Source organism: Perca fluviatilis, chromosome 1, assembly GCF_010015445.1.
Source record: "Perca fluviatilis chromosome 1, GENO_Pfluv_1.0, whole genome shotgun sequence".
Lineage (NCBI taxonomy): Eukaryota > Metazoa > Chordata > Actinopteri > Perciformes > Percidae > Perca > Perca fluviatilis.
This window is the reverse complement of record NC_053112.1, coordinates 13,404,840-13,417,572: the sequence shown is the minus strand read 5'-3', so window position 1 is coordinate 13,417,572 and position 12,733 is coordinate 13,404,840. Positions and strand designations below refer to the sequence as shown.

At 38.8% G+C, this 12,733-nt stretch overlaps 1 protein-coding gene across 2 annotated transcripts; it reads left to right on the top strand.

Moving 5' to 3' along the window:
- Positions 1–1,899: 1,899 nt before the first annotated feature.
- Positions 1,900–8,840, top strand: LOC120568624 (beta-1,3-galactosyltransferase 2-like). 2 transcript variants are annotated; one of them, XM_039816259.1, is made up of 2 exons: positions 1,900–2,045; positions 6,830–8,840. In XM_039816259.1, the coding sequence occupies exons 1-2, from the start codon at positions 2,002–2,004 to the stop codon at positions 7,950–7,952; spliced, it is 1,167 nt and encodes a 388-aa protein (XP_039672193.1). In that variant the 5' UTR covers positions 1,900–2,001; the 3' UTR covers positions 7,953–8,840. The 2 variants fall into 2 exon arrangements, with proteins under 2 accessions (XP_039672193.1, XP_039672186.1); XM_039816252.1 differs by lacking the exon at positions 1,900–2,045 and adding an exon at positions 5,587–5,900.
- The last annotated feature ends 3,893 nt before the right edge of the window (positions 8,841–12,733 follow it).

Here is a 12,733-nt window from a genome sequence, read left to right as displayed (position 1 = left end):
TCAGATGAAACCAAAATTGAAGTTTTTAGCTACGTGCACTGTGTGGTGGAAAACTAACACTGCCCATCACCCTGAAAACACCATCCCCACCGTGAAACATGGGGGTGGCAGCATCATGCTGTGGGAATGCTTTTCTTCAGCAGGGACAGGGAAGCTGGTCAGAGTTGATGGGAAGGTGGATGGAGGGCAATCATAGAAGAAAACCTGTTTGAGTCTGCAAAAGACTTGAGACTGGGGCGGAGGTTCACCTTCCAGCAGGACCACGACCTTAAACATACAGCCAGAGCTACAATGGAATGGTTTAGATCAAAGCATATTCATGTGTTAGAATGGCCTAGTCAGAGTCCAGACCTAAATCCAATGGATAATCTCTGGCAAGACTTGAAAATTGTTGTTCAGACGCTTTCCATCCAATCTAACTGAGCTTGAGCTATTTTGCAAAGAATGGGCAAAAAATTCAGTCTCCATGTGCAAAGCTGGTAGAGACATACCCCCAAATTGCAGCGACAGGTGGTTCTACGAAGTATTGACTCGGGGGGGCACGCCACACTTTTCAGTTTTTTTTATTTGTAAAAAAAATTTGAAAACCATGTATCATTGTCCTTCTACTTCACAATTATGCACCACTTTGTGTTGGTCTATCACATAAAATCCCAATAAAATACATTTACGTTTGTGGTTGTAACGTGACAAAATGTGGAAAAGTTCAAGGGGTATGAATACTTGTGCTCTTATAAGATTCTATATGTAGGCACCCCTCACCGGTTTCAGATGACGACTTCTACCTGAAGAACCGGTAGAAATCTTTTCCAAATTTAAAGAACTTAAGAAAATACAGGCAAAACATATACCTGCTTACAATGTATCTATATTAACCAAAGGACAATTGTTAATTTAAGAACACAAAAAAAAGTGAAAATCACCAATATGAACTAATTCCTGCCCAGTACCGAAACCAAAAAACTAGTGCCTCTTTGCTAACAGCCTGTTAACATCAAAACCCCACAAGGTTTAAGTACACAGCAGTTACCAATATCTCTAAGAAGCACAGTGGCAAACTGTTCAACGAAAATCACATCCTATGGTTGTGAGTCCTGGATCTTCCTTACTAGAGGATGACATTAGTGTGGTGTTTACAGCTAAAACAGGAATGTGTCTCCTCCCTTCTGCTTAATGCCTGTGGTAAAGTCCCACAAGCATGCGCACACACGTGCACACGCACACATACGCGCGTTCAAGTTAAATACTTTATTGCTATGTCAACACAGTTGATTTAGATTAGATTCAACTTTGTCATTGTGCAGTGTACAAGTACGAAGACAGCGAAATGCAGTGATTGCAGATTGGAATTTGTCTTGGTGCAAATCAGCTTAAAAAAAGGCAATACATACACAGGAACATACAGTACATGAAAGACAATCACATAGACAATCATTCAAACCAGTAAAAAAACTGTAAAGACCTTGTGCTATTGCAACTTCCTATAAAGTGTCTTGTGCAGTCTATAAAGTGTCATGTAGTATAGGTTTACTCTGCAAGGTGCCTGAGCATTAAGGAGCCTAATAGTGGCAGGGTAAGTAGGTCTACTGTTGTCTAATGTTTTGCCCCTGAGACTTTGAACTCTCTTTCCAGAGGGCAGTAGTTGGAAGAGGGACCTGGCAGGGTGGGAGGGGTCGTCTAGCACTTTCTGGCTGGTCAGCGTGGCGTAGATAGAGGCTACAGATGGGATGGCGTGTGTGTGTGTGTGTGTGTGTGTGTGTGTGTGCGCGCGCACGCGTGCGTGCGTGCGTAAAACAAAGTAGAGAGACAGAAGGTGCAAAGTTGTGACATAATCTCCCTCCCTCCCTCCTTGCCCCAGTCTCTCTCTCTTTCTCTCTCTCTCTCTCTCTCTCTCGACTTCACCATGCGTGGAAGTTATGGTTAGTAATAATTCATGGATGAAGGGAATTAAAAACGATAGGGAAGGATTGAGGGAATACGAAAGACCGGGTTGCGGCAGTCATGGAGGATAAAAGGTCTGGCTCAGGTGGGAATTGGCTAAAAAGGTAAGGACTTAAAATCATCTAACTCCATTCAAATGAAAAGAAACTGACCATCAGTCAGTTTAGGCTACGTTTTTGTCTTAAAAATGAATGTTTGGAGAGAGTTATCAGAATCCCACATATAGGCTACCACTTAGTATAAGACAAAAAACACTTTACCGTGAGGAATGGACCACTTTTGCGACTGTTCTTGGACTGAAGACAACAGGTAGCCTAATTTAATTTCCGCGTTTTAGAAGGCAGACAAAAGGAGACTCTATTGTTCAGCTTTAACAACACTGAAAAACTAATTTTTCCACCTAGCCTATAACAACTATGGGCGTTATTTTTAAAACACGTTTCGGTGCGTAGGCTATATAGGTTATTTTATAGGCTACGCACGGACAGCGAGCTACCCGAGGGAACTATAGCATCTGTCATCTGATTATACCGGATTCATGTCTGACCAATGTCCACATCCAACCAAACATTAACTCATATTTCTAACTCTGCTTGTGTCATTCTGTCGACTTACTTCACCTCCGAGTCCGCACCCTAAAGACTGTACAGACTGTTGTTATTGTGTGATACTTTAATGTCTATAGTCGCTTTATTTACCAGAATCCCTGAGAGCAAAATAACTTGGATGCATGCATGTACATTGTATGGAACCTATACAATATTCTTCGCAAGTCAAATAAATGATTACTTCCATTGTATTTTTTTTTTTAATTCATTTTCATAGCATTTGAAAAACATGTTTAAATGGTTTTAAAACAGTATCCTGACTCAACTTTGACATAAACCAGTGTGTGCTTCACTCAACATCCTCTGATCTTCTATCAGTCAAAATAATTCAGAATTTTTGCTTTAATTTTTAAGCTCAAAAAGTAGGTATGTCATATAAATTAGGTTTATTGACCATGAATTAAAAAAAAAAAGTGTTAATTTTTAAAGCGTTAAAAGCAGTAAAAAAAAAAAAAAAAAAAAAAAAAAGTTCTTTTTCTATTTTGACCCGGAAGGACAACAAGTTCGTGGTTGACGGGAAGACAACACAAGGGTTAATAATAATAATAATAATAATAATAATAATAATAATAATAATAATTATTATTATTATTATTATTATTATTATTATTATTATTATATCATCAGGTGCTTAATATTATGACCAATGCTGGATTACTATGGGCAAAGTGGGCTTTTGGGGTCCCAGACCCTGAGAGGCACAGGAGCTCTGGTTGCACATTACTTAATGGGAACTTGGGTGTGGCAGGGTTCAGAGGGTGCTAGTTTGGGAGTCAGTGGGGGGACAACAGCAAATGTTTGCTCAGGGGCTCAGGTAATCCTGCCATGATAATGACAAAAGAATAAATGAACTTGTATGGCCATGTTACCCAATTAGTGGGCAAAAGAAATTGCTGTTTGGCTCCTATTGCCCCCTTTCCATGGCAGCTTCATTATATTTTGCCCAGAAATTAACCTTGCTAGAATAACTGGACCCGGGTTTTCTGAATGTCAATTTAGGTTGTGGTAATTTGATTAAACACAACTTTATTTAGGAATATGAGCACAGCATAAACCAAGATTAAAACAAGATTTTTAGTGGGCCTCTACAAAACACAGCCACAAAATTAGATAATAATACAAGGCCTCTCTTTGTAAATATTGCACGGAAGTGATGCAAAATCCTGCATGCACTTTTAGATTACCAACACCAAATTATGTGCAATGAACTTAGAAATTGTAGGGAATCTGTGGAACAGTTGCTGTCTTGCTTTTTAGCAACCCAGCCTTGATAATTTGTCAGTTTATTATTATTAGGTTGTTAGGTTAGGTTATGTATTGTCTTCTGTCTACTTTGACTAGTCAGGGGTCCAAAAATAACACAGAAATATATAGCCTAAATGAATACACTACTGACCACTGGCACTTTAAAATAGGCTAAATAACTAATTAATTAAATAATATAATATTTATTTCCATAATGATTTTTTTCTGTATTTCATTCAACTTTATTATAATGAGGGAGGCTGTCATGCATACGTCCTGATCTCTCCTAACTGTCATTTGCTGATTAATGTCAGAGTTAGAAGTTCAAAGTGAACCAATTTAATAATTCTGCTGTGCAAGATGACATTAACAGAGAGAAGAGCCTGCATGGTTCCTCGTTTTATGGGAATTTAGTTTTTGACAAAATTGCCTATTATAGGCCTAGCTTAAGGTTGGTAGGCTATGTATTATAGGCTATATCTTATTATATTATTGTTATATTACTATCCTACTGCAATGAGGCTGTCAATAGCTCACTCCAGTTCTTAATGATGTAGCCAGTGTTTAACACTTAAAATATGGCTACTTTGTTGTTGTTTTTGCAGTAGGTTAGGCTACTTGCACCCAAGCACTTAAGAGTAGACCGATGTTGATTAATAGAACTGAATTAAATTGAATTTAGCAAACTATGGGGACGTTAAATCATATTTTTTATGTAATGAAATGGCCCTTTACAGTTTTTTCCAATTGCTAAACGACAGTGGGCACAACTGAAGTCACATGTGCAAAACTCAAACTATAGTCTGCACTACCACCAGTCACCTGAACTAAACAGTTCACATCTCCTGCAAAACTCATTCAAAGCAACACAACTCTTCACACATGTCTCAAAACAGGCTCGGTGCAGCCAAACACTATGCACAGGCCTCACTGAGATAACACACACACACACACACTGTCTCTCAGAACACACTGAGGGTAAAAACACTAGCATCAAACACCAATACACAAATTACAAACTTTTTCATCTTTACAGTTTGAACAATTTGAGTGACTTCACATTACTCAATAGTTTATTTAAGGAAAAAATGTAACAAAGAATAGTGTGACTAATCCTGCCTCTCTCCAGCATCATGTGGCGAGTTTTCTTCATCACATTGGATGTCTGCATCATCTCTAAATACAAATGTTTCTATTGCTTTCACCTCCATTAATTTAAAAACAGTAAGAACGCAGTTTTACTATTGTAAAGATATAGTGTTTTTCACTTTTTTTTATAGCTGTGTACATAACCTCAGACATCTTACCTGGACATATTTGTATCTTTGCTATTTTACCTGTTTCTCTCAAATAGTACAGTGCATAATGGTTTCATTCTTATTTGGTGTTACATACAAAAAAAGGCTTTCTGAGCTTTCTCTGTATAAATACCATATATGTTCACTAACTAGTCTAAAACAAGACACCTGCTTAGGCTTTCAGCTAAAATTGCAATCAGCAGTGTTTGATAGGCACCAGACTGAAATCTATTCTGTTTTGAATGTGTGGTTTACAGTTTACAGTGTTCAAGCAATGAAAAACGAACTAGAGTTTGGTCCACATGAACTATTGCTGTGCAGACTGGAGTTAGCGTTTTGCACATGTGACTCCAGTTGTGCCCACTGTCGTTTAGCAATCGAAAAAAAACTGTAATGTCATTTTTCTCAACCAGCCGCCGCTCACACGCGTCATGCTCCACTCGTTGTAACATATATCCAACGCACCCTTTCGCACGTGGCGGGTCTATTTAAACGTCACACACGCACTTTCCCCCCAGGCTAATGTCACTGCTGACCTCCAAACACGTTAGCCTACGTCTCACACTTGACAGCATTCTATCATGGTGCTCCAGAAAGCCCCCGCGGACGGTGCTGTCCGCCCAGCGGGCCCTGCCTCTGTTATCACACTCACCCTCCGGGTCTTCATCGTGTCAGCTCTCCGTCTCCGAAGAACACTCAAGACGGAGGTCCGCGTCCTGTTGTCCATGCTGCCCGCGTCTCCGCTTAGATCACGGCGACTCCTGGGGTTATTCTCCGCCGAGGTGCATGGTGTCACTGCTTCACATGAGTAAGCATTAGGCCGCTAGCTGTTTCTCTCAGTTTAAAGTTAGCTGCAGGTATCTGTTTGTTTTTTTCACAGGTGTATAGCCTAGTCAACAGGTAGGCTACAATTTGGTGTGTGTATGTGTGTGTGTCCCGCTGCTGGCTACCGTAGTCCTCATCCGGTTTTGTCATGCTGCTGTCTTCTTCTTGCATTAGTGGTTTGTGTATTTTGATGATCCTCCCAGTCCCCACAACAAAATGCTACTGCTCTGTAAAGTAGTTTATCACAGGAGACCGCGTCACAATAACCAAGCTAGCTGTGATGCAGGTTACATATTATTCTTATCTTCTCAATTATTTAGTTGTTTGGTTTCCAGAGTTCAGGGTGACATCCTCCCATGTCTTGTTTAATCTAATTTAACCAAAGGTCCCAAACCCAAAATATTCATTTTACTATTATAATGAGACCAGAAGCAGCAAATTCCTGCACATTAGAACTTGTAACCATGAGGTTTTTGTAGGCCTAATTGTTGCTTGTAAAACCTAAACGATTGTCAAAATATATAGTTGCTGATTAATTATCTGTGGTTCAACGAATTGGTGAATCAATTGCTGAGCAGCTGAAACCCAGCGACGCTGGCATTGTTCATTTGTGTTATTGTCCACTTGTGCTATTTGTGGTAGGTGTGTTAGTTGTGATCAAAATCAAGGCAGAGTTTGAAGACGGGTGTGTTTCGAGCAAGTGCACTGGAAATACAGTAGCCTACATTGCAAAAAGAAACTGCTAATGGCTAATTTGGCATAGTTTCAATGGTGCCAGTTTACCAAAATGTAAACAAAAACCGGTTGTGGCTTACAGCTAAGTCATTGACTCTATGGCTCTATTATACTTCCTGTTCCCCTAACACATTCCCATCAGTTTAAACTCTACCTTTCTTGTTTGTTTGTTTTTAGACTACTTGCTGTGAACCTGTGTCATCAGAAGAAGCCTTTGTATCACTCCTTGTTCAAGTTCCTGCTCCTGCTTTGTCTGGTGCTCTTCATCTTGTGTTACGCTCCGTCAAGCAGCTCTCTGTCATGGTTGCAGAGCTTTCCACTCCGTGAGCACTACCAGAGGTTTTTCAATCGGACCAATCAGGTTAATCTACCTCCTCCTTATCGTGTCCATCCAAAACACAGAGGTAAACCAAATGAAATCTATGAAGCCACAGAATCCCCTGCTGTGCCTCCTACAGGTACTCAGTTCCATCAAGCCCACCCACACAACTACCACTTTATCATGGATAACAAAGAGGTGTGCAAGACCAAGACCCCTTTCTTGGTCCTGATGGTTCCAGTGGCACCAACAAACGTGGAAGCTCGGGACGCCATCCGGCAGACGTGGGGCAATGACAGCCTGGTTCGGGGCGAGGTGGTGCTAACTCTGTTCATGCTGGGCCTCTCTGGAGGACCTGCTGCCGAGCAGCTGCAGGAGACGCTGAAACAGGAGAACCTACAGCACCATGACTTGATCCAGAGTGACTTCATGGACACTTACCTCAATCTGACCATCAAAACCATGGTCATCATGGACTGGCTGGCCACACGCTGCCGCACAGCGGCGTACGCCATGAAGATTGATTCGGACATGTTTCTGAACATTGACAATCTAGTGATGATGCTACAGAAGCCAGGCATCCCCAAGCTGAACTACCTGACCGGGATGCTTATGTGGAACAGGCCGGTCATCCGTTCAAAGAACTCCAAGTGGTACGTCCCTGAGGAGATGTACCCAGATCCCCAATACCCGACCTACACGCTGGGCATGGGATATGTCTTCTCCAACGATCTTCCAGAGAAATTTGTGGAGATCTCAAAATCAATCAAACCCTTTAACATAGAGGACGCTTATATTGGAATGTGCATGAAGAAGCTAGGACTTGGGCCAACATCACCCCCAAATCCCTCCCAGTTCAAGGCCTATAACAAAAGATATGATCGCTGTGAATACTCCAAGATCATCACCTACATCCTTGGCTCTTCACAAGAGTTGGTGAAATACTGGACAGACTTGAAGAAGCCTGAACCACCTTGTTAAGACCATGACTACTACAGATGCAATGAGAAATCCCACGGGTGAAAGGGATTTGGTGGCAGGGAATTTGATATTTATGGATTTCTGTACTGATCTAGGATTCCCATGCCATCCTCATTTGAGAAATAAGCATTGTGATCACCCATGTGGAAGAGTGACAGGGGTTCTTGAAAAATGGCATTATGGACATGCTGTATAAATGTAGCAAATAAACCAGACAAATGAAGTTCACTTGAATCTAATGCAACAGATGGAGGTTTAAAAAAAGTCTATGCAACTATTAAGAGGTAAGAAAAGCTTTCAACGTGTTTGCTATACATTCAGGGTACACATTACATTTTGAGTGACAATGTTGAACTCAACTGTGTCTGTTCACAATGAACACTCCTCAGGGTACCTCAAGTAACAAATAAGCCATAGACCCCTGACAGAACGGTGTAAAAGTTTTTGTCTGGTAGTGGATGTCATTTTTTTTTTTCTAATTAAATAATGGAAAAAAAACAACAACTATTGAACACCCCTGAAACTAATTTATACGTGTCACAAAAACTTGAAAAAATATTGCACTTTTTGCTATGTTGTCTGAATGTAAATTCAATGTAATGTGAGTTTAATGAGTTTTCATTGTTGTTGTTTTCAGAGCCAAATCCTCTAACGTATTCTGGTATCAGCTAGAAGGGGTTGCGAGAGGTTTCATGAACTTGAACAGTAATATTATCATGCAGCCCAGTGTGGTTCTGAACAGCCTAGTTTCCCATCTTTGAGGATCCTGATGTGTGGTCCAGGAACCCCTTGAGGTCCTTAACGCTTGTGTTGTCTTCCTGACGACCATGCAACTTTTAGTTTTTCTAGGTCCAAATAAATAAATTCAATGTTTTGGTCATCTTTCAACGTTTGTCAGTTTTTTGTCACTATTTCCGATGTTTTTGTCGCTTGTCACCTTTTTCCAAGTGTGTTTTTTTTTTTTTTTTTTTTTTTTTTTTTTCCCCCATGTTCTATAAAAAAAAAATATTTTTCAAATGCTATAAAATGCCCAAATTCAATGAAAGTAGGGAACTGGCCATTTATTTTATTTGTGAAGAGCGTGGCATGGAACCATCAACTTTATTTTTTTTTTTTTTGACAATTTGCTTGAAAGAAACCACAAATTTCTGGTATAGAAACTTTTTGAAACTGGGTCAAATTTGACCCGAGGATAACAGGAGGATTCAGAACAGTAAAATAGCCGTACACCGTAACAACTACAGTGTGAGCTGAACTATTACCTGAGCAGAGAATGACGTCACGCAGTGTCTGTTGTAATCTGAGCTTCTCTGTTCTTTGTTTTGAAAAGTTTCACATGCCGCCCCCCTGGTACTGTATGACCTCATCTTTATAGCCTACACTTTTGTACAAAATTATTGTTATGCTAGTACACGTCTAATCTGCAGCTCAAGGGAGGAGGCAACATGAGAGCAGTCAGATCAGTGTTAAACAAGATGCCATATGCGTTGAAGAGATATATTCACTATATAGAGTATTTATTGTATGTAGGGCAATTATTCTCTTCTCTTAAGATGCATGAAGAATAAGCACTTGAAAGATATTATTACACGCTGTACCAAACAGAAAGGAAAATAACAAGGCCATAAGTTAAAAGTCATTTTTCAGCACAGATCGATCTATTTTCCTGTTCTGTTATTACCATAATTGTTTGTCTCTTATGCTTAAATTCTCGACCCTCACACTATAAAGGTTCAATGTAGGTGGAGTATAATACTTTTATTATTTTTTTAATGTTTTTCTGTTGTCTTGAAATGGACTGGGCAGTTGACAAAGTTTCATTAAAGGCAACAGGGAATTCCTAGGAAAAGCTGTGAGTTGTGATGAGTCATTCATGGCACAGAGCACGCAGGGAGGCAATGCTAACACTGGACTGGTTGCAGAGCAGAAGACCATCACAGAATTTGGTCCCCTTTAAAGACAGTTCTAAGCTTTGCGATGACTTAAGTGAGTTTATATAGTAAGTTTGATATAGTGAGTTTATTTAATGTGTGCCAGTGAGCAAGCAATGACTACTTGTCTGTCTGGTCTTTGTGTAAAGACAAGATGAGCACTCATGAGATATTCCATCTGAACAAACTGTCACAGATATCTTGTGTTGCAACACTTAATCTAAGGGCGCATGATAGGCAGATCATTGTGTCAGGGACAGGAGAGAATAAATGTTCTGCACTCCAGACTGCACATTCTGAGAAAAAACTTTTACACAACAAAACACCTGAGAAATAGAGTTTGGATGAGAGAATTGATTGATATTTCTCTTAAATGTAGGCTACACCTATTCCCTCTGATACCAAACAAAGCACACATTTAAAACAATCAAATCTCTGTTGTCATTAAGCTCATTATATTACATATGACATTTGTACTTTCTTTAAAACTGCATTTTTGAAATGACATTATTTGGACAACTGTGTATTCCAGCCTTAAAATACATGCAAGATTGAACTCAGGATATAGTTTACATAGTTTCCTCTTCAGTAAAGAAAATCTACATTGTTAGCCATCTGTTGGTTATATAGAGGAGGAAGTCACAACTTTTAAATACAACAACACTACTAGTGTACTCTGAAAACTGTCTGAATCATACCTTAAAGGGATGTTTTTTGTACTTTATTAAGTGAATTAGCAACAAGTTGATGCATAAATGTATGTTATTATGTTGACGCAACATAGTATGTGCATATACTGTACTACAGTAGGTCCAGCCTACATGTATATTGGCAATGAAAGGCAAGCAATGAAATATATTTGGAAAAAAATGAAAACGCTTGCAAAATCTTTATTTAGCACATCTAAATCTTTATTTAGCACAGCTAACACGTTTTACCATTACTTCTTCATCAGGTAGACTATATTCACCAGGGTGTGATGTTTCAGTGTCTTGTTTGGTTTCGCTCAACAGGACACTTTCTCAAGGAGAAGTTATTTAAGAAGAGACCATGCTGAGACTCCAATAAGTTTGTTTGAAATCTGTTTTAGTTGACTTATTGTTTACGTCCTTTAGTATATATGTACATGCATCCTAATTTATTGTGTGTATCTGACTTCCTAGATTGTATCATTTGGAGCTGTGTGATAGGCCCTGTACTTACCTGTGTGATACATTTGAAACCAGTAAGTAAGGCAAACAACCAATGTGTCCTTGAGCAAGACACTTAACCCCTAGTTGCTCCAGAGGCGTGCGACCTCTGACATATCAATTGTAAGTCGCTTTGGATAAAAGCGTCAGCTAAATGAGATGTAATGGAATATTCTGCTATCCTGTATTTACTTGGGTTTCTAGGATCCTGATGAAGGTTTAAAGGATTTGTTCTTTAGAAAGTGGATGCATTAAAAATGTATGCTAATTTATGGTATGGTACGCATGGCAGTATATTGATTTGTTTGTTAATTGTACAAAAAAAATCATCCATACATACATCATCCATTCATCCGTTCCTCCATCCATTCATCCATTCCACTCGCTCAATAAATGGTTAAATGGCTCTAATGTGAACGCCAGCTAGAAGCTCTATGGTCCAGTCAACCTTACACTCCCTGATCAGCCAGTAATAATCTCATTTATATCATATCACGTCAAATTCAGAATATATCTTTTTTTCGTTACATTTGACATTTATTCATATTTTTTATTTTGCAGTTGATGCAAAAGTGAATACATAAAAGTACATAAAACAATCACACAAAATTACTTGACTTGTATGAGCTGTACAATGTCTATAATATCTTGTGAAAGTGATTCAAAGTTGGTTAACATTGAAATCAGTACGCCATCTAATTAAAGTTAGTGTGCCATCTAGTGGTGCAAAAAGCCCATTACAGTTAAAGCATGTGCCATAGTTGACTGTTATTTTATTTCATCTGTTAGGGATCATTTGATAGGCTTGGGGTGAATTTAATGCGGTTAATAGCCAATTATTTACCAGGTAAATCATTGCCAAATACCAATTGCAGCACCTCTGATGATTCACCTATAAATTAAATATAACCCTTAAAAACCTGCATGCCTTTTAACAATGACATTTGTTAAGAACTGTCATTTAGCACAAATTGTTGTTCAAATGTGGTCAGTTGGTAAACTTCCAATTAGTTCTAATTCAAATTAGGCTTCATTTCCAGTGTTATCATACAGAGCATAGGCTATTTTTGTCAGAGCAGTGAACAGTGTGTAGAGAATATTACTTTATAGGTCTACATTTAATTATATAGTAAAAGTTATGATTTGTACATCAGCAGAGAACCCGTTGTTTAGTTTATTCCTCTGTGTATATCTACACTGTGGTTATCGATACTTTCACTTAGATAAAATATCTGAGTGGGCCTACATCCCCCGTTATTGTTTTTTTTTTTTTTTTACAATTGTTTTATTATGAAAGCAGAGATGTATACAATGTACATTCAAGATAATAGATCTGCCATTGTACAAGAACTCAACATGAACCAATATGGCTCTAATAATGATTATCATGAAAAGAAAAAAATGAAACACAAGACCTACTGTATGTGGCACACAGGCGAATCGAGTAGCTGCCTTAACAAGGACTAGAGACACACTACCTAGTTTTTAAGGAAATGCTAAAGTCCCCTGTAAAATCATTTCCTTGAGATGTTATAAATAAAACAACCTGCACCGCTTTTAGGTATTCATGTCCCCATACATCAACAACAACAAAAAGTAGCCCATAAAAAAAGATATTCTTTTTTTTCACACTTTTCTATCAATGCTTCAGTTCAGTTCA

What these genes read in the sequence shown, in the direction of transcription:
- LOC120568624 (XM_039816252.1), top strand. Translation starts at nt 5,674, where the DNA reads ATGGTGCTCCAGAAAGCCCCCGCGGACGGTGCTGTCCGCCCAGCGGGC. An exon ending in GGTGTCACTGCTTCACATGA is followed by an intron (nt 5,901 to 6,829) that starts GTAAGCATTAGG and finishes GTTTGTTTTTAG; the next exon opens with ACTACTTGCTGTGAACCTGT.